This window comes from Netta rufina (assembly GCF_964035555.1).
Source record: "Netta rufina genome assembly, chromosome: 26".
Lineage (NCBI taxonomy): Eukaryota > Metazoa > Chordata > Aves > Anseriformes > Anatidae > Netta > Netta rufina.
This window is the reverse complement of record NC_140150.1, coordinates 164,380-187,249: the sequence shown is the minus strand read 5'-3', so window position 1 is coordinate 187,249 and position 22,870 is coordinate 164,380. Positions and strand designations below refer to the sequence as shown.

General features: G+C 40.2%; 2 protein-coding genes across 3 annotated transcripts; one reads left to right on the top strand and one right to left on the bottom strand.

Annotated features, from left to right (window-relative positions):
* Positions 1-766: 766 nt before the first annotated feature.
* Positions 767-5,124, bottom strand: SIKE1 (suppressor of IKBKE 1). 2 transcript variants are annotated; one of them, XM_084302054.1, is made up of 4 exons: positions 4,705-5,124; positions 4,336-4,478; positions 2,585-2,698; positions 767-2,244 (listed from the first exon to the last, which is right to left on the bottom strand). In XM_084302054.1, the coding sequence occupies exons 1-4, from the start codon at positions 5,012-5,014 to the stop codon at positions 2,233-2,235; spliced, it is 579 nt and encodes a 192-aa protein (XP_084158180.1). In that variant the 5' UTR covers positions 5,015-5,124; the 3' UTR covers positions 767-2,232. The 2 variants fall into 2 exon arrangements, with proteins under 2 accessions (XP_084158180.1, XP_084158179.1); XM_084302053.1 differs by having other exon boundaries at positions 767-2,224.
* Positions 5,125-17,124: 12,000 nt separating this feature from the next.
* LOC311218832 (bile acid receptor-like) lies at positions 17,125-22,845 on the top strand (the record flags this gene model as incomplete). The annotated part of the gene is made up of 10 exons (XM_084301703.1): positions 17,125-17,194; positions 17,583-17,942; positions 18,523-18,663; positions 19,519-19,658; positions 19,758-19,862; positions 19,960-20,059; positions 21,230-21,358; positions 21,901-22,017; positions 22,349-22,462; positions 22,607-22,845. The coding sequence occupies exons 1-10, from the start codon at positions 17,131-17,133 to the stop codon at positions 22,843-22,845; spliced, it is 1,509 nt and encodes a 502-aa protein (XP_084157829.1). The 5' UTR covers positions 17,125-17,130.
* Between the last annotated feature and the right edge of the window lie 25 nt (positions 22,846-22,870).

The window sequence follows — 22,870 nt, the reverse complement described above, 5'->3', positions numbered from 1 at the left end:
ACGGCGCAGCCCCTCGCGGCGGCTTCTGCGCAGGCGAGCGCCCGGCGGGCCCCGCCCCCCCCTCCTTCCGAGCGAAGGGGGCGGGGCCGGGCGGGGGCCGGTCCCGGCCTCGGTCCCGGCCTCGGTCCCGCTGCAGCGCGGGGCACGGAGCTGCGGGGCCTCAGGGGAACGCGGCGCTACCGGGGGCAGGCCCGGTGCCGGGGAACAGCCCCGCCTGCAGCGGAACCCTCGCCTCGGGGCCCGGCGCGGGGCCCGTCCGCCCCTGCCGCCCGCCCGGGCACACGGCTCGGCAGCGCTGCCCTGGGGGCTCCTGCCTGCAGCCTCCAGCCGGAGCCCAGCCCTTTCGCACCGAAATCCCCGGCAGCCCTACCGCCTGCAGGCACGCCGGCACGGGCTGCGTTCTCACACAGCCAAAGTAGGACAGCAGCAAGTGAACAAATTTCAGCCTCCTGCTAACGCAGCTACTGCTAGTTAGCAATGACCTCGTTAGTCAGAGCAACGGCTGTTTAGTTTCCAATTCTTCAGGCTGCATGACAATGAGCCTATGAAAAGAACTTTAAACCACACGAGTGTATCTAAGGTAAAAAAGCACTGTCACACACTTCAGATTACATTAATTTAAAAAAGATCAAATGCAGTATTTTTGGTCTTTGTAGTATTTCTTTTGAGCATCAAGGTAAAATGAGAATGGGGATGCAAAAGATTTCAGTAGAGGCAGAAGAGACAGAAATATTGCCAGGACTCACAGAACAGAATACACTTCAGAAAACACTGCCCACAGTTACTTTTATTCCCTCTTAAATAATTTCTAATAACAAAGAACTGTACACAAGAACACTCCTGTACAAGAATCCCTTGTATCTTCTGAACAATTTTTCTGGATATTCCAAAGGACCGCAAGGAAATGCCTCTTATTAAAAAAAAAATAAATAAAATAATAAAAAAAAATAAAAAACAAAAAACCACCTTCTGCATCTATCGAAGTTTTCATTTGGAAAAAAAAAAAGTGGCATAAAACTTTAATATTGGAAATAAGATGTTTACTGTTCTTGAAGGATTCTTTTGATCACCAATAGAACAAAAATATTTATATTAAAATGCCTTTAAAAATATCACAATATTGAAAAAGTCCTGCAACACTGCAACTCTAATTTCAACCAGTATAGCATTTTTGCAATAAATACATAACACATCTGTCACTAGACTTACCTGCGATATAACATTAAAATCTGTCTGTGTGGTTGCTTTTGGTTTATTCTATTTGAGGCAGGCCACAGTTCGCTCTTCCTGAAGTCCAAAGTGGTGTAAGGCCAAACAGCTTTGATGTGAAAATGATGTGTTCTCTGCTGTGTGTACTAGACTGGCTCGACTGCACTGCCTTTGGATCAGAGCTAGCCAGTATTCACATACCTTGGAGCACAACTAAGGACAGAACAGGTCTACCCACAAAAAAGTGTCACATGCAACATCCTTCAAAAATGCAGAGGTGTGAGGAAGGGTCATTAACTCCAGTCTTCCCCTCTAAATCAAGGCAAAGTATACTCCTTATATGAGTTACTAATTAAAGTGCTCAATTGACTATCTGTTATTCTCTCAATCTGCCTCTAAGCAGTTGTTCAAGAATGTTAATCCGGCCAAATACTGAGTGTTAGCTCTTCAAAGCAAAGCAAAAGCTGTGTGCCTGCTTTGTGCAGGCAAAGCAAAATGCGTACCTACTATTTACGATGTAGTTTGCAAAGAATTTCTTATTCCTTCTATCAAATAAAACCACCATAATCTGCGTTATGTTCTCTAGCTACTGACAAAGTAGATTTATGTTCCATCTGCACCACTGGAATTATTAACTAAAGCTCATCAAAAATAACACTCATGAGAAGAAATAAACTATCACAAGGGAGTACACACCATGAATACTTCATTGTTGCAATTAATAAGACAGAGCAGCAGTGCAAGCTTCTGCCATCAAGAGTATGCAATTTGAGACAAATGCAGGGAAAACAGGCCACACACTTTGAAAGATAAAACAATCACAAAAGGAAACACCTGAAAGAACAAATTACAAACCATCCTTCCGTGTTGGTGGTTTCATAGTAGTCTCTGAAGTCAAGATTTGGAGGTAACATTATTTTGTAACCTAAGCTTCAGTGTCAGGCAGATCTTCTCTCCCCACCTCAAAAGATTCTTTGCTGATTGACAATAGTTCACGCAGCTCTTTGTTTTCAAGCTGCAAAATCAATATTTTTGCTGAAATAGAAATGAGCTAATTCACAATTAAAGGTCTATAATCTTTAAGTAGCCCCACTCCACCACCACTGAATAAAACTCATTTTGTAACACACGCGCTAATGCGGTGCTGGCAAGAGGGAAACCACATCATTTGAAGCATATCTTTAACTTCTCTCTTTAAGATACTTGAAACATCAAGAATTGAAAATAAACAGAACCCATTCCTTATTTCCCAACCCCACCCACCCTTGTCCCAATTTGATTGTGTCAAGGATTTATAACATAAAAAGAAACACCACAGCAAATCTAGAGGCTCCAAAACTTTGATATATCCCTTAGCAATTATATTGGTTCTTACCTCCAGCTGAGCCAGCTTCTCCCGAACTTTAAAGAACTGATCATCATCGACTTGTATAGCTTTTCTCATCACTTCTCCCATCTCACATATTCTATCTATCTGACTTTCAATTTCCTGAAAGACATGAAAAATAATACATTCAATACCTTCAGGCAAAAGCAGTAGCAATTTATTCCCTGCAAGTAAGCTAGTTCTTTGTTTTGGACTATTTTCAATTTTAATTCTTTCCTTCCAGGAACCTGCAATCCTTTCTAACCTATACAACATTTCAAGACATGTACCGCATCGTCCACTACTATCAGTCATCAATGAAAGCTGTGCATAGAGTAACATCAGTCAGCAAGACAGAAGGCACCCTTACGTGTCAACATGGAAGTCTGAAGTGTGAGAAGGACAGAGACAACAGATTCAGGTGAATAGAATTAGTGTGCAGCAAGTTTCACATTGTTGCATTAGGAAAGCCTGACTGAATTTTTAAGAACATCTAATATAAAAGCAAGTAAGACTTCAAGACTAAATTAAAAAACGAAGTAAACAGTCTCATCTTAGAAGGAATTAAAAAAAAAGGAAGCCAAGCAAAAGACCAGAGTCTACTGGGATGGTTTTTAACAGAATCAGTCTGGAAATAGTTCTAATCCTTTGGAAGATGCATTTTGTTCAAGGTCAGAAATGCACATTAATGAACACAGAAAAATTCCAGTGTGTAATACGGTATTAGTTCCTATCCAAGGGACATTCAATTTCAACATATCACATGTAAAGAGGAACTCAAATATGTAAACACAAAAATATCTGATATTTTAATTCACAAGAAGTGAAGATTTTGCTTAGATGTTGAAACAATCTTGGGATATTCCATCGTAGTGTAAGAGATTACTCCAGTCTTTTCATCTTGGTATCACTGTGGCACTACAATGATGCAAAAGCAGTGCCTAAGAACAGTGATAGAAGCTTTGCTCAAATAGTAAGTCTTGATGGACAGAGCAATTGGTGTACCTAACCAAGCAATGGAAACAAGACCTACTATACTACTTAACTTCAGAAGACCTAAGCAACACAAAACAGAGAAGAAATTAATTGCCAGATATCACTACAAAGAATTTAACTGAATCCTACTGCAATTAAAAAAAAAAAAAAGAAAGAAATCTTAGCTTGCTTATTCTCTAACCACGTAAACATGCATTTAACAAATCCCTAAATTAATAAGCTTTAATCAGATATCTAACGTACTGTATTATTATTTGGCACCTAAATGTACACCAACCCGCAGTTATCAGTAGCCACAACTTGCACCGCTGAAGTCAAGACATGGACAAAGGTACACTTGCACTGAGTAAAAAGCAAGTGGAAGTGATGATTTCTTAAGACCTAAACATGTGGCAGCTAACAGATTTTGGAGGTTCTTCTTCCTTCGTTACAACTACTGAACAATAACAAGAACAACTCTGATGCATGAGCTTCTCTAAAGTGACAACAAAGCCGTTACGGCTTAATGCACGGAATGCGCCATCAAGTGTGCAGACAACGAGCTTCTGAGCGGGCCACAAAAGGCTTACGCTTTTCAGTGTCCTTTGTGACATGTCACAACTTTTATGCTGTGAAAAGAATAGAGAAGAAAATACCAAAGAGACGAGAGTTTCAGAAAATGTATTTCGGAGCAGAGACATTCCACGCAAGGAGAAGGTGGTTTCCTGAAAGCAAGCAAGAAAAATCGAACAAATTCCTCTTGCCCTCTTCCATCCCCACCTTACCACAGAATTCGCCTGATGAACTTTCAAGACCGGTTCTGCATCTTCGCCTTTTCTGCCTTGCATTATCTGTAACATCTGCTTTCTGTACTTGCTCATGATGAGCTCTAGCGCGTCCTGGTGCTCCTCCAGCGAGATCCACAGCGCTGCGAAACACAGAACACGGCGCGGCGTTGCCACGAGCTGGCGGCGACTCACACGGCTCAGCCGGCCGACGCCCGGGGTCCCCAGCGCCCCCCTCTCCCCCTCCCCCTCCCCCTCCCCCGGCGCCGCGCTCCCGGGGCCCCCCCGCCCGCCCGCCCCCCGGGCCCCCCGCCCGCCGCCCCGCGGCTCCCCCCCCCCCCCGCCCCCCGTCGCGGCGGGCAGGCTCACCGCGGTTCTCCCGGCGCAGGTCGCGGATCTGCGTGTTCTCCTGGGACAGGAGCGCGTGTGGCCGCAACCGGGCCGCGTCCGCCCGCTCCGCCGGAGCGCCCCGGCCCGGCCGAGTCGCCGCGGGCCCCGCCGTCCCGCCGGCCGCGCTCACCTTCTCGGCCGGCGCCGCGCCCGCCTCCCTCATGGCGGCCACGCGCTGGTGCAGCACGGCCGACTGCTCGATCAGCGACTCGGCCGCGGTGTCGTGCTCCTTCAGCCGCTCCAGCAGCGTCCTGGCGTCCGTCAGGATCTTCTCGATGCTGCAGCTCATGGTGCGCGCCGCCGCCAGCCGCGCCCCTCCCCTCAGCCCCGCGACGGCGGCCCCATGCCCGCCGCCGGCAGCGGCCACGCGCGAGCCAGGCCGCCGCGCGCCGCCCGCGGGCCCCGCCGCCGCCGCCGCCGCCGCCGCCGCCGCCGCCGCCGCCACTTCCGGGCCCGCCCCGCGCCGCCGAGGCGCAGGCGCGGCCCCGCCCCGCCCCACCCGGTGTCGCCGCCTGGCGGCCGCTGAGAGCGGCGCTCGGGGAAGCGGCGGGGGGGGGAGCGGCGCGCGGCTCGCAGGCGGCCGGGCCTTGTGGGGGGTGGGAGCAGAGAGCGGGGGGGGGGAGCGGGAGCGGGGAGCGGGGAGCGGGGCCGGGCGCAGCGGGAGCCGCGTCGGGAGCGGCCGAGGCCTCGCAGCGGCTCAGCGTGCGGAGCCCCGTGGCGGAGCGCTGCGGGCGGGCTCGGGCCCTCGGCCGCGGTGAGCCGAGGCTCGCGACGCTGCGTTCCGGCGGCGGGGGAGCCCGGGTGGGAAACGTCGGGCCGGGGCCTTGTGTGAAACGGAGCAGCTCTGCAGCAGGGCGCCCGGCCCTGACCCGAGGGCGGCCCCGGTTATCTGCCCCAGCGCTCCCTTCAGCGCTGTGTGATAAATTCCGAGCTGAGGTCTGCCGAGCTGTCTCCTTATCTAAGACTCGTGTTTGTCCCTTTTAACAGTAAACATCCTCTACTCGAGTTAAAATAACAAGCTTTGAAATGCTGACTCGGTTCTCGGTTATTTATTTGCTAACTAAAACTACTGTTAGCGATCTGTGATGTCCTTGATGCAAAACGTAACCTTGTGCAGCTTTTTTTTTTTTAATTAACTTGTTTAATATTACCAACTTCATTGTCAGTGTTTCCAACAATAATGTTCTAGCGGGACTCCTGCTACCTTGAGTCATCTTTCAAGTGTACATCCTCTTTGAGACAGACCCAAGAGAAGTGTTTACGATGCTTCAGCAAATAAAAGTATCAGTATGATCCCAGAGATAATCAAGCGGAGTGAAGAAGTGCTGAATAAGATAATTGTGTATAAACAACAATTTCATAGTACTCATACAATTCAGAATAGAATAGAGTAAGCAGATGTGTTGGGACTACTTTATCAGACTGATTAATTAATAATGTACAAGAGATGTATTTTGTAAATTTGGGTGATGTAATGCTGCTTTATAGTAATTACTGCAGAAGTAAATGTCCAGACCATGCTTTATAGTGTGCTTTCCCTTCTAGGACTTCCAGTTTTTCTTCCTATTAAGGACTAGTTAAAAGTTTAGTTGGTATCAGAGTTTCTTTTTCACAATGGGTGATTTGTGAACATTTGGAAAACTTAAACTATTTTCATTATAATTCTGGTTATGGAACCAATGGGCAAAAGCTGCATCTGGCCTAAGATGGACATGACATCCCTAAGCTGTAGTCAGTGCTCATTGCTGGTTCCACTGTCCCTGCAATTACATCCTCAAGTGACCCCACCCATGCAGCTCAGCACCTGCTGTTGCTTTGCTCTGCCTGTTCCAGCTTCATGGCTGCCTTTAAAGCTTCTGCCAGTACATCAACTCTCTCAGTGCCTATGTGCAGCCACACAGGAATAGCTGTTACACTTACATGGAATGATATAGATGTACCAGTTGAGTATCTTCCCTGCCTTTCAACATATTCAACATGGCACCAAATATGCAATCTCTAAGGTTCTAATTCTGTTTTACAGGAGGCAGGCCCTCAGCACACTGTTCAGAAATGTAGCACTAGAGATTCCAATTCACATCTACTAGGAAATCAGCTAAAGAAACCTGTCTTATGCTGCATGAATGGTTGTTGCACCTCAGCAGAAGCTGCACCTATATTGTGTGTCTCAATATCTGCTTTTGGCCTCTTCTGTTACTTGCATTTCTACTTGCCTTTGGGCACTCTCTTATGATTTAAAAACTCAGTTTTCCTTGGCTTCAGAGATAACATCCTGGCCTTTCGTGCAGAGTGGAGACAAGCACAGGAGATGAAAGCGTCAGCACTGATGCATCAGACTTACGCTTCAGGATTGGTGCAGTCCCTCTGTGGGATTCTGGCTGCTTGGAATAAAATTGAAGAATGGGAAGAAGATGGAGTCTACTACACCACCACCACAGAGCATGTAGTCATGTGTTCTCACTCAAGGATGCGGTTCATTCCCTCTTCAGCAAATCTTTTAACACAGAATCATTTGTTCAGCTTCCAAAGGACGGTAGAATGAGCTAGTGTGGCGCCAGGACGCAGATCAGATCTCAGTAGGACAAAGCTCCTTGATTTAAATGCTGGGAATGCTTGTCACCAGAACTTCTAGTATGTAGCAACAGCGCTTAAACAAATCAACAGATGAGCATTTTCAGAGTAGTGGTGTCTTTTAATTTCTTTGGCTTATCACATCAGTTCTGTATAAACTGAAGAGAATGTATAAATTTGGCCTCTCAAACATTTTAGTGTTTAACTTTAATTCGATTAAACACTTATGTATGTGTACAAAGTGAAAAATGAGGTTACTAGAGGTTAATGCTTTAATGCTTTTAATAACTCTTAACCACATGGCTGTATTTTGTCAAACAGAACATGGATTTGTTCTAGCAGGAAAAGTATATGCTAGATAGGAGATACTAAAACCCTCCAAAACAGCAAAGCTGCTACATAACCAAAAACATTTCTAGGCCATCTTGGAAAAATCATAACTAGTATTTCTGTGATAAAATAGATAACATTTCTGAGTATAGTTCATTAGGAGACTCCTGCTCACAGTAGGAGAATCAAAAAGGGAAAGACTCTAGACAGACAAGAAGCACAGAAAGAGTGATTAAAGGGACTGATATTAGACAGCACAGAATCCTCAACACAACATAATGTCTAAATCTGGGGTGAGTTCAGGCATTGGTCCTGAGGATGTTAAAACAATTTGCACTAGGTAATGCCCTTAAGTTACCCAGAAGCTGGCAATGGAGTAAATGATAGATAGATAAAAATGCACAGAGGAAGTGACCAGTAGGAAAAGGCAACATCTGTGACAGAGATTCAGGGGCATCTAAATGCTGGAAATATATAAATAAAATAAATTTTTTTTTTTAGGAGAATTCTTGAGTTTGGGGTAAAATCATGTTAGTCATGACTGTGACCAGCACGGTTCAACAAATGTTGGCCAAGTCTCTGAAAGCACAAGTCACGTAGTAATGCAGCAGAGACTGGCTTTTCCAAAGCTAAAAGTGATATTCCTCATGTCCTTCTTTGACAAATTTGGTGTCTAACTGTCACATAATTCAGCAGTTACAGCTTGCTTAAAAAGCAAAGCAGACTTGTCTCACACACTCCAACACTTTCATTGTTTGCTTTTAAACTTTTTTGTTTGTTTGCTTTTGCTTTTTTTAACATATTAATCATCATCTACTGTCACAGCTTCACCAGTATTGCTCTCAACAAAATCTGTAGGACAGCGACTCATAGACCAGGAGGCCAAGTTAATCCTCTTTTTGTACTTCCTAGCTTATACTTCAAGGTGGATTACTGTTGCGTAAAGCGGACATTCTGTGGCGAGATATTACTACGAAGCTCGGTCTCGTAGTTCATCTTTATTTTCCTGCTTTGATAAATCTGAAGAGTCACCTATTGCACCACAGTATTTATGTTTATGAGTCTAATATTCTTTTTACTATTAAAACAAATGTCCATCAGATGGAATGCAGCTTGGAAGAAAGGGAAAATAATATCATCGATAAACTGATATAACCACCTATTTTACTCTCTCAGACGCAAGACTCCTCCGCTGACTAATGGATTCCACAATAATTATGTTGTAATGCTGAGTGGCAAGATACTGTCCTTTATGCAAATCAGGTCCAGGACTTGGCTTCTCTTTGCTGACCTACAAAGATTTGCAATGACTTAAGAATCTCAGTGTGTGAAGTTAAATTTGCAAGTGTTCTCTTTGAACTATAAATTCTGAGATCATTGCAGGACACTGTAATTGACTTTTGGTTGTTATATTTATTTTATTTCACATCGTGCCTTACTGAATACTGTTGCACTAAAGTTTTGCATACAAAATATTCGTGAATGTGCTGAATACAAAAAAGGACAAATTCTTACTACTGTAGCTTCTGGACCTGATTTTATCTTGAAATGTGTGATCCCACAATCAGAACTACCACATACAACAGATACATATCCTATTCAAATTAAATCTTTCCCTCTGTTGAGAGCCAGAAGGGTAAGATAACACTGACATCCAAAAAAGGTTAATCGTGAGGCTTTGCACTGTTTTACAGCCAGGACTGAGGTTCATTCATGCCATGCAGAAAACTGTAACAGTGCCAGAACCACTGCACATTTCAAATATTAATAAATAATCCAGAACAGAGGGCAAACAGAAAGCTTGCAGGTTTTTCATTAATTTTTCAATAAATTCTAAATGAAAGTAGCTCTTAGAACACTAATACCATTATTGGTATTAGTCTGCCAGTGTATTTTTTACCTCTAAATGATTTTATTTGTAAAGTAAACTCAAACTTCTGTAAATTCAAGTAAAGCTTGAGTTTGAGCATTTTAGTACATAAGCTTTTTGTTCATATTCTTCTTGATATCATTCAGAACAATTTACAAGCAGGTGAGACTTAATCCTATAATGAAAATAATCTACATTTCAACATAACCTTTAACTCACATATAACAACAAATACTGTAATTAGCAATTAGTTTTCCAAAGTATCTCAGTTGTTTAGTATTTGACTCTTGCTTTCATCAGTTAATGATTTACAGTAACGAACTGGAACATCAGTGTTTTGCACTGAAATGGCCAAAATAGTTGTCCAGGCATCATTGCCCTCGTGTGACAGACTTCAGATGTTTTTGTGAGAAGTTAGCCAAAAGCAATAGACAATGCCATCACTTCTGTTTAATTTTTACTGAAAAACAGCAACAAAGTGACCATAATGACTTGTAGTCAGAGTCCCAGTAGCTTTTGAAGGACTGTTATTTTGTTGAGATTTTGCCCTTTGTTTAAGTTTTGTTTGACAAATGCTTAATAAATGAGCAGAAGAGGCGGTTTATGTTTCATTAATGAGGTTGATAGTGGTTAATTACTGAAGTTACGTAAACAATCCAATACCAGATCAAGCTGAATTGGTCAGTTATGTAGAGAAGACCCAGCTGGAGTAGATACAATTTCCTTTAACTATTCAAACACTGAGCAAGTTACAGGGATTGAGAATCTCTAGTCCTGATGAATACAGAATTCTGCATGTCCTGAAAATGAAATCTCTCAACAGGCACTGATGCAAGCAAGATTTCTTTGGATCTGCAGTTTCAGCACTCAAAAAAATCTTAGACCTGACTGCATTAAGGCAGACATTCTGTGTAGATTAGGCTATGCATAAATTCACAGCTTATACTAGTGAAGGAAATGAGACACCAAGAGCAGTGCAACGTAAGGTCTCAGGCCAGACTGATGATGTGTGCACCTTTTACTCCACCTCAGTGGCACTTCTGGATTTCCACTTAGGATAGGAGCTTGTTCAGATAATATTTTCAGTCTGTATCTGTAAGTTACATTTTTTTACTCATCTCTAGTAAAGCATGTTTGAAGTATCCTATTTAAAAGGCATTAGGCACATTACTGATCAGAGACTTAGAAGACATATCAAAAGTGCTTTCTCCTCTTTACAGATCAAAGTAACTCTGAGAGAACAATTCTTAATTTGTGATGTAGCCCAACTTGATTTTTTAAAGTCTCCAGTGATTAAGATTGTACAGGCAACTTATACTGCTTATACTTTTTATACTTTTTATTTCTTGCTGTATTCTTTAAAAGCATGGAAAAAAAAACATTCATTTTTCTCTTCTTTGCAGCAGTTCTTTATGTGGTCAAGTGGACTCTCAGGTCTTCCATTTTTATGGTCATTACAAGCTTTAAATAGAACTGATCTGTTAAAATAATTTAAAATATATGTACTTAATATGGACTAGTTCTCTGGTCTGAATCACTGTATGACTGTGCAAAATAGTTTTATTACCACAGTTACAAAGATGGCATGTGGGTTGAAGTAAATGGCTATGTGCTATTACTTAATGTGGCACTCTAGTTAATTTCTACTCCACCTAAGTTTTAGGTTCTTGTATACATATTTTAGCAACTTAATTTACTCCCAATCCACTAGATTTTATAGCACTGAGAAGAATCAGGATTAGATATCTTCTAAAAACCTGTTTTCCAGACTTAAGTCTCTTGAAGTCATTAGGTTTTAAATACCCACATCCCACTGGTGTATTTCAATAGCTTACAAGTAAACTATCTTCTATCACAAAATAAAAACAAGCGAGCAAACAAAAAACTTTAAAAGTCAGTAGTACGGAAAAGCTAAAGATAACATTTGATAAAAGCTTCCTTGTTTTTCAGCTTTCACTGGGAAGGCTGAAAAGATGGATGAAAAAGCCAATGGCATTTGTGAAAGAAATGCTATGAAATATATCCATTTTAACAACTGTAAGCTCTTCATTTTTACTATTAAAGGTGGGTTTGTTTGTTATTGTTGTTGTTTTTGACATCTTAGCTGCTGAGTAAGTTTGCTTTTACTGGGAAGATAAATGCTGACAAATTACATTTGCAAGATTGTTATCTTTGTCCCTACTTCATAATCTATGTGTTCCAAGCCCATTACCACACGTGATCAGTACAAAGCTTCTGAAAGCTCAAAAAAAACCCCAAACTGTAAGATGATCAATATAGCATTTGTGAGTTAATCTTTTTTGTTCTTGCAAGCCACGTTCAACAATTCCACCTCCAAAGACTCAGTCACAGATTCCCAAATGGTGCCAGAATACACAGAAACAAGTAACATGCACTTTTTGGGAGCCTATGGAGTATGAACACGGCTCCCTTTTGAAAGGTAATGCCAGTTTGCTGTGTGTTATGCCACAGATCTATAAAAACCTGTTGTCTCCAGAAGGCTATCGTAAGTGACTGCAGTAAGAAAACCAACAGGACTTGATTTTTTCCCTTTGCCATGTAAATTGTGAAGTATACAACAAAAACATTTTTTCTGGGGTTAATTGAGAATTGCTCCTATACAGAAGAAAGGTGACCTCCTCCTGGTCTTATTAGCTAAACATTTGCAACTTGCTGTGCATCATGTTAGGCAGCAAGTTTAATGACAGTGTGATAAAAAAGGGCATGCCCTAACCAAAAGACCATATCTTACATCTAGGACGTAATGAAAACCCCAACCCCAAATCGTAATGATTAAATGATGAGAAATTATTCATAATGGAAATACTTCTATTATTTTTTTTTTAAGAACTAAGTTTTGCAAAATTAGTGGCCACAACATTTGCTAACAAGTCATTGCCTGTTATAGAGTCATGTAGGAATCCATCCGCACAGGTATGTCAGAATTAGAAAACGTAGAACAAGGTGAGTGTTTTGTGTTTCAAAGAACTGACTTAATCAACTGTTTCCTAACTCAATTACTATGTCATGTAGATATATCAAAATAATGTTATTGCAATATTTTCCCTGCCAAAGCAATGAACATCATCCATTAACACTCGGGCATGTCAACGTTAGGCAATCAAAATGGGAGAATTTTAAATTCTACCAAGAAAGCAAAATACTTTGTAATCAGACAGGGAGAACCCTGGGAAACAGTGACGTGAAGGTCCCCATGGCCCCTGTCCCTGATGACCCAGTTATTATTTGATTTATGTGGTCTTGCAGCTGCCCTTGCTTCGACCCCAGGAAAGGCTGTGTGGGAAGTTCGTGTCTCAGAGCTGCAGCATTGCTCTGCAGAGCGTCTGGAGCCAGTGTATGCACAGAAACTGATAAATAGGGAAAAGGCCCAGTTTGCTCCAGCTGGACTCAGAGCTAGGATCATTGCTACAGCCACACGGACTTGCTCTTGAACTACCGTAAGTATTTAATTTACTTCTCATGATGCTCTGGGATTATAAACTATTGCTATAGCCATGAATCAATTTGCCAGGTAAAAATATTTCAGGCATTGTAGATTTTTGATTTTCTTTTTAAAATACTGACTAAATTAATTTATAAAACATGCACTTTTAAATTAAGTATCCTAGCTGTCAAGAACTTGTTCCAGCAGTAATTCATTTAACATACAGAATGCAATAACTTTTTAATTCAGTCGTTTCCCTTCTCCAAAGTACTAGCAAAGCAATAGGTTTCAAAAATCTCTCATCTCTTACTTTACAATATTTATGTATACAAAATACACCTTTGCAACAAATATTCATGAGGTAATAATTTAAAAAAAAAAAAATCAAGAACATTGAAACATAGTCAATTAGTGAAATAAACCATATCTATTACAGAACGTATCCAGAAGGTTATTTCATGACAAGAAAGGAACATATTTAATGGAAAGAAAAATGGATTTTCTTCAGACAGAAGCTTTTGGGAGCATCGTAGCACTTTAAATCTGGGAGAAACAGATGAAATTTTAATAATGTGTATTAGCTGCATATGGCATCAATCAAGTGATCCTAGAACTTTCCCTGCAAAACCACTCTTTAATTACAGATGTTATCAGTGAATTGCTTGAGTGAAATTGAATCTATCACCTGGCATTGCACATGGTAGCCATTGATTGTGCCCATTTTTTTTTTCAGTTTTATGTTTAAATTTCACAAATTAAAAAATAAAAATAGAAAATTAAGCGATGCTTTCCAGAAGCAAAAAAGTACTGTGATTACAACAGAGATTGAAATGTACTGCCTAGTTACACTACGTGTTCATTAACATGCCACACAGCATGTTAAATAAATATTGTAGACCTTCAGCTTGAGTTCCTAAAATTCCCTGCAAACAAGAAATTTCCCTATGACTCAACTGTCAAAATATTTATGATAGCAGTTAAAGTACTGTCAATACATACCTCTTAAAGAGCTCCTCAGAGCCTCTTATAAAAGCAGTATGTTTTGCATCCTAATAAATTTGATAATAGAGGTTGATAAAGTTACTTTGTAATGGTATTTTACAGAAAAAAAAGTATAAAAGTCATTTTTTTCCCCCATAAATAGTAATAAACAGTAATTGTTTTGAAATTCTGTTCTACTTTAATCAATTTACTCTTTTTTTTTTTTTTTTTTTTTTTTTCTTTAATGGCTTCCATAAAGAAGCCTAACTGAAAAGTCTTTCAGTTAGGACTATTAACAATCTTGAGGAATTTCTATATTAGATGGATAACTAACCCTTTGAATCAATTCACATTACAGTTTATATTGAACACTATCAGTTGAGAAGACTGATCAGTGTCAGAACTAAACCCGTAAAAGTGCAACATTTTCAAAAATACTTCAGCAACTTATACTCTAGGTTATGTCTTCAGAAGAAGGAAAAAGAATCTCTCAGCTTGTAAAGGCTTTTAAAATGATAATAATTAAAAAGTAATCCTCAAATGATCTGGATTTCACAAATTAAAATATAGCAACTCGGAAGTAATTGTGAAGAAGGAAAAGCAGGGCACAGCACGTGTTTATGCAGATGAAATTTATTTTCAAGTCGGTATGTCTGATAGAGGACTCAGAACTGTATTACTACTTGTGATTCTATGAAACAAGTTATTAAAAATGCAGCTTCTTTTGTTTTCAGTTATTGCCACCTTTCCACAAAATTTTAAGCTAAAGACCTTTCTGTATCATACCTGGGGACGTATTTTTTTTTCTTTCCCTTTTTAAAGCACACATACACAAAAAGTATGGCTATATTTTGAGTAAATATAAAAGACAAAAACAAACATAAGATATTTTGGTTTGGGAATGGCATGACTGTAATTGACAGAACACCCAAGGCTCTTCCCCTAATATGATTTCAATTTTGTCCAAGTTTTATGTTTTGAAAATTACAACTGGGCACGTATACTACATCCTGCCGAGCATTCCACAACTTCACAGTGCATAGCTCATCTGTGTGCGCATGGAGAATTTACTTGCTTGCATGGCAAAGGGTTACTGAACGCATATGTGGGCTGAAAAAGTGTCCTTGAGGTCATGGTTCATTTCTAGTGAGGTGTTAGGGATTAGGGATGGCTACTGAACTTCTGAGAGATCAGTACATAAAAATCACAACAGTTAAGCAATGTCTGAAGTTTGGAGGAGGCTTCCATACTGCTGACTGACTCAAATATAAAGGAGAGAATAATTCAGTAAGGCAGAAAGTGTAACGTGATTTTGACAGCCAATCCTACAAATCACCAAAGCTTTCCTGTCCTATCTTGCTTTCTATACCTTTTGTTTTAAAAGGATCCATGCAATTTTATATCAGAGGAACAAGCTTGTTAACACTAAATTCTCAAATGTCAGAAAATGGAACAGTTAACATTTATACACATAGGTACTATGATCATTGCATCTCATTTCAAGGTGGTGTAGCATTCCTCAAATAACCACTGGATTTAATATTAATACTGCTATAACATTCTCTTAGTTTAAGTTTCAATTTACAAAATTTCATTCTAAACTGGGAATTCTGTGGTTGCAGCTGCTACTATTAGTCATTAAAATCAGTAAGAAGGGCTAACTCCTCAAATCCATTATCAGTCAATCTCCTAAATTGAGGAAACCTTGCCTAACGAAAGTTCGATTGCAAGATTTAGGGTACTTAACTGAACAACTTGCATTTGGTAATATGTCCTTCATACTCCCCATGTGACATTTGTGTTAGACTGGATCAGTGTCATTTTACTGTAGCTTCTATTCTTTTATTACTTTTATTTAAAGGAACCACTGGAATCCAGAAACACATCTCTCCACACATTTCTGAAGAAAAATGCAGACTTTGCCCAGGCCAAATGGATCTGACTGATAAGGACCTCATGATTCAGTGAGTCATTTCTCTTTCAAACAAATATTTACTAGCAGAGATAACAAAAAAAAAAAAAAAAAAAGCATTCCATCCTCACTGTATCTTTTCACCTTCTGCTGGCAGCACAAAGGGAAGTGTTTAGTTCCAAAGATATGTCCCGTTTTGGGGAAAGGGACATATGTTTTTAAGGAAACAACTTCAGTTCAGACTCCCTGAAATGATGTTCATTTTCTCAGCTGTAGCTAGGTATAGGTATTGCATAAAATCTAATATGTGAGTCTTTCAAGGAAGATCTTTAAACACAGTTTGCTGTAAATTCTGCAAGGGGCAGATGTAGAGAGCCCTAGTGCGTATGTAAGGATTTGATTTGCCTACTCACTTCCAAATACTTACTTGCCTTTTTCATCTTTATTGTCCTTCCCATCTGCTCATGGAAAGCTTGTGAATAGTTCATAGGCAAAGTGCCTTGAAAAGTCCATAGTGGGCAGCAGATACAATATATTTTTAACCACTGATGCTTGAACACATTCCCCACATACAGAGGGAAAAGGGGGCAAGGAAAATAGTTCCTATTTAATACCTTAACAGCTACTCCAGTATCACTTGATTGCTAAAGTAATACCAGAGATTGCCTTTACTCTTATATAAGCTCAAACACAGCTTGTACTAGTGTCTATATAGACCTCCCCCCTCAAAAAAAAAAAAAAAAAAAAAAAGATTTTTTAAAACACATTTTTAGAACCTTTCTATAAAGAGAAGTTACTGAAAAACAAGATAGTTTTGAATTCAAAGCAAAATTGCTATTCTGCACCAACTGCCACTATGACCTCTTAGTACACTTTGTCATGGTGAATGTCAAAGCATCTAACCAGGAGCTCAGGCTTCTGCAGTGATGACGGGACAGAGAAAAGCAACTTCTAGCGGACAATACACTTTGTTGGTTTCACGTAAAGTTGGAAGCAGAAGTTCTAAATATACCTTACCTTGGAGATTTGTGAACAGGTTCTATACCAAATCCCTACTATTAAGACAGTAAGCAACCTCGTTGCAAATATTATGTGACTTTACACATACCTCTAATTTTCTTATGATCTGCAAATGGTTTCATATCCTGGAGCTTCCTGCTTTTAGTTCTGTGGCTAAGCCTACCCAGCAATTCTTTGTCATGTGATGTTTCTCATATGTTTGCATTTTTCCAGGTCTCTTTCTTAAAAGTCCATCACATGGAAAAGTGAATGAAACAGTGAAACTGGGAGCAGACCATGGCAAATACATTTGTCACTGTGCCTGATGGGTATTGTCTTGCTGAGCCCATACAGTATTATGGTGAGTAAAGCCAACTTTTAACATCATGAGAAAACAGTGCAGTAAAAGGAACGTTTGTGGGAATTTACATTAATTTCTTCATTTTAATTGTATCTTTACAATTAAAGAATACATCTTAGATGTATTCTTTACATCTAAGATGTATTCAAAGAATACATACATCATAATACATCATAATACATCATAAGATGTATTCAAAGAATACATCTTAGATGTAGTTACAGGTAGCACCTCTTAAAAGAATATGTCAGACTGCCCTTAGGAAAATATGTTCCTCTAGTATTTGTGCTTAAATGTTTAATCTGTGAAACATTTTAAAACTTTAAAGTTGCTGATGTCAAGATACTCCCTAGGCTTTTATTTCATTTTCATTTTTTTCTTTATCTAGATGTTTTACCAGAGCACATCAATTATCAGCTGCAGGACACTGATTTTCAGACTGCACCTTACTGCCAATACTCAACAGTTCAAATTCCTTCTCCAGTATTGCAGTCACAGCCGTCCCAATCCCAGTACAGCACATACACCCTGGACTCCCAGTACAACGATGGGCAGTACAGTAACTGCGAATTAAGTAAGCCCCCTTTCATGACTTCCCACCTTGATGATAGTGGGTATCCAGGACTTAAAAGGGCCAGACTAAACCACTCTTCTTTGAGATTAAAGGGACAGGAAGAGCTTTGTGTTGTCTGCGGTGATAAAGCCTCCGGGTATCACTACAACGCACTTACTTGTGAAGGTTGTAAAGGTAAGAGGCACATAGATTTAATAGTATCTTGCCCTGCAGTGCACAGTGTAATGTTTCACATCTGTCATTTAAACAAATAAATTTCATTAATTTTTAAGGTGACACTTCTATGGAGGATTATAATTTATCTAAGGAATCTTTATCTAACTATTTATCATCTTTATCTAACATGTTTACTTAAGGTTCACATTGTTATAACATTTTTTGAAAGAAACATTTTCACAGTATATATTTAATAAAATCATTTCATACAACTAATTTTTCAATGAAGTATTCACTGGAATAGTGCCTGTTTAAGCAGTTGCTGATTTTTTCATGACCTTTTATTAGAGACCTTTATTTATAATTCACTAATTATTGTTCTTAATAGTCATTAGTAAGCTATTAATTCACTGTTATTAATGCTATATGGGAGCTGTCCTGCTCAGGTAAGGAAAACTGCGATCAATACTAGTCAGAAAGAACAAGTCATGTTACACGTTAATTGAAGGTATTGCTTTCATGATAAAGAAAATAACCTTTATTTAAATGATGAGATAGAACTCCTTAGTTTCCTTCATAAGCTGATTCTTTTCTGTAGGCTTCTTTCGACGCAGCATAACCAAAAACGCAGTGTATCGATGTAAGAACGGTGGCCATTGTGAAATGGACATGTACATGCGGAGGAAGTGTCAGGAATGTCGCTTAAAGAAGTGTAAAGCTGTGGGAATGCTAGCGGAATGTAAGTGCTCCCTGTATGCTGGCTGTTTTAATACTCATCACCAATAAAATCTTTTCCAAAGTCAATCCCTTATTCTCAGTAGAGCTAAGTGATAGAACACAAGGCAATGGCCTCAGGTTGCTCCAGGGGAGGTTTAGATTTAAGTCAGGAAGCATTTCTTCATGGAAAGGATGGTTCTGCACTGGAACAGGCTGCCCAGAGAGGTAGCAGGGTCACCATCCCTGGAGGTATGTAAGAGATATGTGGATGTGGTGCTTAGGGGCATGCTTTAGTGGACTTAAAATGTTAGGCAGATTGTTGGACTTGATCATCTTAAAGGTTTTTTCCAACCTCAGCGATTCAACGATTCTAAGTGGTACTGGTCTAAGCTTTATTTCGCTGTAGGAAAACTTAACTTTGGAGTCTGGCACCTGTAGCATCATCATCTGCGGAAACCAGCAGTACTCAGAAGTATCTCCTGAACTTAAGAGAACTGCTTTTAAAAGACATTACAAAATAAAAAGAATCTAAATATCCTGCACCTCTACAGGACAGCCATAAGCATATCAGATGTGCTTTCGTATTTGGAAAGAAAAACAAAACATTTAAAAAAATGCACAAAATTTTTGTGAAAAATTCTCATGTTATCTTGCTTATGGCTCTGTGACGTGAGCATAAGACAGCAAACGCTCAGGCCTTTGGTGGATATTAAACAGTAACTGACCAAATCAGCAGTACATTGTCATGTTCTTTATACATAGTTCCTTACAGGTGACAGCTCCTGACATCCTCGTGTTATCCATAACAACAGCGATGATTTCAAGTTGTAATCTGTTTGAAAATATATGCACTGATACATAATTCTGTGCCTCACAGGTTTGCTGACTGAAGTACAGTGTAAGTCAAAGCGACTCAGGAAGAATTTCAAACAAAAGAGCAGTTTTGTTTGCAACATAAAACTCGAAGATGAGAGACTGAATAGTAAGCATGTATCATCTACAACAAGATCTGGAAAAGTGGGATATATTTCCATCTAAAATATATATATATTTTTTAATAATTTATGTTTGCCTTAACTCATTGTCATTTTTAATTTATTTATTTTTTTTAAACAGATTCCAGAGAGGATGGAACTTACTCCAGGGGAACATCAACTTCTTGACCACATTGTAGCAGCACACCAAAAATATATGATTCCCCTTGAGGAAGCAAAAAAGTTTGTACGTACACAGAACGATCAGCCCACATTACTGAGTTAGCATTTTCCTAAGCAATTTATCTTGATTATATCAACTATATAAACGCTCTTTCATGCAGCTGCAAGAAACTGCAAGTCCTGAGGAAAGTTTTCTCCGTCTCTCTGAGACGGCAGTTGTCCACGTACAAGTGCTAGTGGATTTCACAAAAAGACTCCCAGGTAAGTTTCTTCCTTTGGGAAATGTTACAGTCACCTGACTTATTTATTTATTTATATTTTATTTTTTAAATGCATTAGAAGCCATACTGGTGGCATGAATCTGAGAAAAATACAGGCTTTAAGAAAACTCTCATTTAACTGACTGACTGATCTTCCAACAGTAACAGTCAGGATTTTATTCATTATGAGGAAAAGTTAGAAGCATTTTCTTCGAAAGCTTATTAGATTTCTTTTCCCTTCCTGACATAGGACCCATTTTTCTGATAGCACTGTGCCTTCAAAATGCTATCTTGAGTGAGTTACTGTTTTAACACACTGCCTGAAATCCAATTCAGTTTGCAATTTATTGGAATCAAAGATAAAATAGATGTTCCTTCAAAGGCAAAGTCAGAACAGAAGGGACAAACCAGGTGCTCCAATTCATATTTTCCAATAATACAAGAACAAGAGAACATGCAATTAAATTCACTGCATTTCAATGTAAAGTTGACAAAATAACTTTGACGGGGGATGATAACTTATTACTCTTTAAGTTGCAAAACTCATTGACAAAATTCAATCAACATGTAAAGCAAGTATTTGATAGAATTTATTTAGTATCAGTTATAGCACTACTATAGAACATGGCTGAAAGAATGGATGACTTGTTTGTTTTCTTATGTTACATTTCTCCTCTGATCAAGATTAAGAAAAGAACCAAAGAAGATCCTTTGTTCTTGAATTACATGTGCAGATAACTAATTCATGAAAAGATGAACATAATTTTAAAAAGATCAACTATCATCAGACAGGGAATATCCACAGTCACTAAGCAATGTAACATATTGCATTAGGGCATATGACATAGATCAGATGTTAAAAAGAGATTTTTTATAAAGCTGTGCTTATTCCTCAAATTGTTACTTGTACCTTCCTGTGATTCCTCTATACACTGTACACTGACAACAGCATTTTTTTTTCTAACATGCAAACTAGCAAGATTGCAAGAGCACTAGCGTTTCATACAAATGTCTTAACTGTGACTCCTCCTTTCTTAACTGTGACTCCTCCTTTAACTGTGACTCCTCCTTTTCAGTAAGTGCACTAATTAATAAATAATTTGTGTCAGCCCATCTTTTGGGCTTAATGGCAGACACAGCACAGATTCTTAACAAGTCTCTCTCTTTGCAGGATTTGAAAGTTTAGCTAGTGAAGATCAGATTGCACTGCTAAAAGGGTCAACAGTTGAGGCAATGTTTTTGCGTTCAGCCCAGATATATAACCAAAGAATTAGTGAGTGCCAATCATCAACAAGTGAAAGTAAGTTGGACTAATAAGCTTTCTGCAAACACCAAAAGGGGTTTGGCCATTTTGAAATAACTTCCATTCATTTAAATCCAGTGAATCTAAAGTAATTCCCTATTAAAGCACAGCAGTACTTGCAAAATAGTGTCAGTAGCACAGCCGTATTGTAAAATAGTGTCAGTAATGCATATATACCTTCTAGAGGCATTTTTTTTCCACAGAGCATAAAAAATAATAATTAATTGTATCTCTGCTTCCCTCCCATTAGTTCCAAAAAAAACCAAACATTCTGAGTGTTTCAACAAATGTTGGGGTGGATGGATAACATGAGCTATATTAACAACATATGATTTATTGTGTCAAGTTTGACACGAGATTTTGACCAACAGGAATGTAACAAGTGAACTTAGTGCTGGATGCAAAAAAGACCAATTCTTTATTCCTACATGGGTCTGATAAAAATACCGCATGTTTTAGGTGTCTATCCACAAAGCAGATGTAGATGAACATCTAGTCATACTAAGCTTGGCTGTGAATTGTCATCTCTCATGTTCCAGGTCATATAAGGCTTCCTGATCATGCGACGTGTTGTCATGTTCAAAACCTTGATAAAAACATTTATTCTATTGAAATATCACACAACGAAGAGAGTCCAACGTCCACTACTACCACAGGTACTGGAGGCCTGACTTAAGATACCTGGCAATCCGTTGCACTGCAGACTGCGTTCCTAGGCCCCGCTGCGCTGCCTGCAGCTCCCAGGATCCAGCCAGGCCCAACACAGCGCTCGCGGGTACCTAGTCCCGAGCTAGAGCAGAAGCTCCATGGTAGAACTGCAATACAACTTTTTAATTACTACTTCAGTAATTAGAATTGTTGCTACTAAGTCTGCTAACTATGCTGCGCAACAGAACAGCCTGAAATTCTAGGTTAGAACAAATACGCGTAATAGCAGTGCCTATCTTTCATGCAATAGCATTCTGATTATTTTATTTCATTTTCAAGGTATAACCGAGGAGTTTATTACCGCACTGTTTTACTTCTACAGAAGCATGGGGGAGCTGAAAGTTACTGAGACCGAATACGCCCTGCTTGTAGCAACAACCGTGTTTTTCTCAGGTAAGCACTGAGGCCACCAGCTCAGGCGGCCTTCGCAGCCACGTCCCGCCGCCCGCCGCCCCCCCCCCTCGCCGGGCCCTCGGGCGCGGCGGCGCCTCCGCGCGCTGCGTGCCAGTAACCGCGCTGTGCCCCGGTGCTCCGCAGACCGCCCGCTCCTGAGGAACAAGCGGCACGTCGAGGAGCTGCAGGAGCCGCTCCTGGGCATCCTCTACAAGTACTCGAAGATCCACCACCCGGAGGACCCCCAGCACTTCGCCCGCCTCATCGGGCGCCTCACGGAACTGCGCACCCTCAACCACACCCACGCGGAGGTGCTAGTGACGTGGCGGACAAAGGACCCCAGGCTGACTTCGCTGCTCTGCGAGATCTGGGACCTGCAGTAGCACGCGCCGACGCCGCGCGATGCAG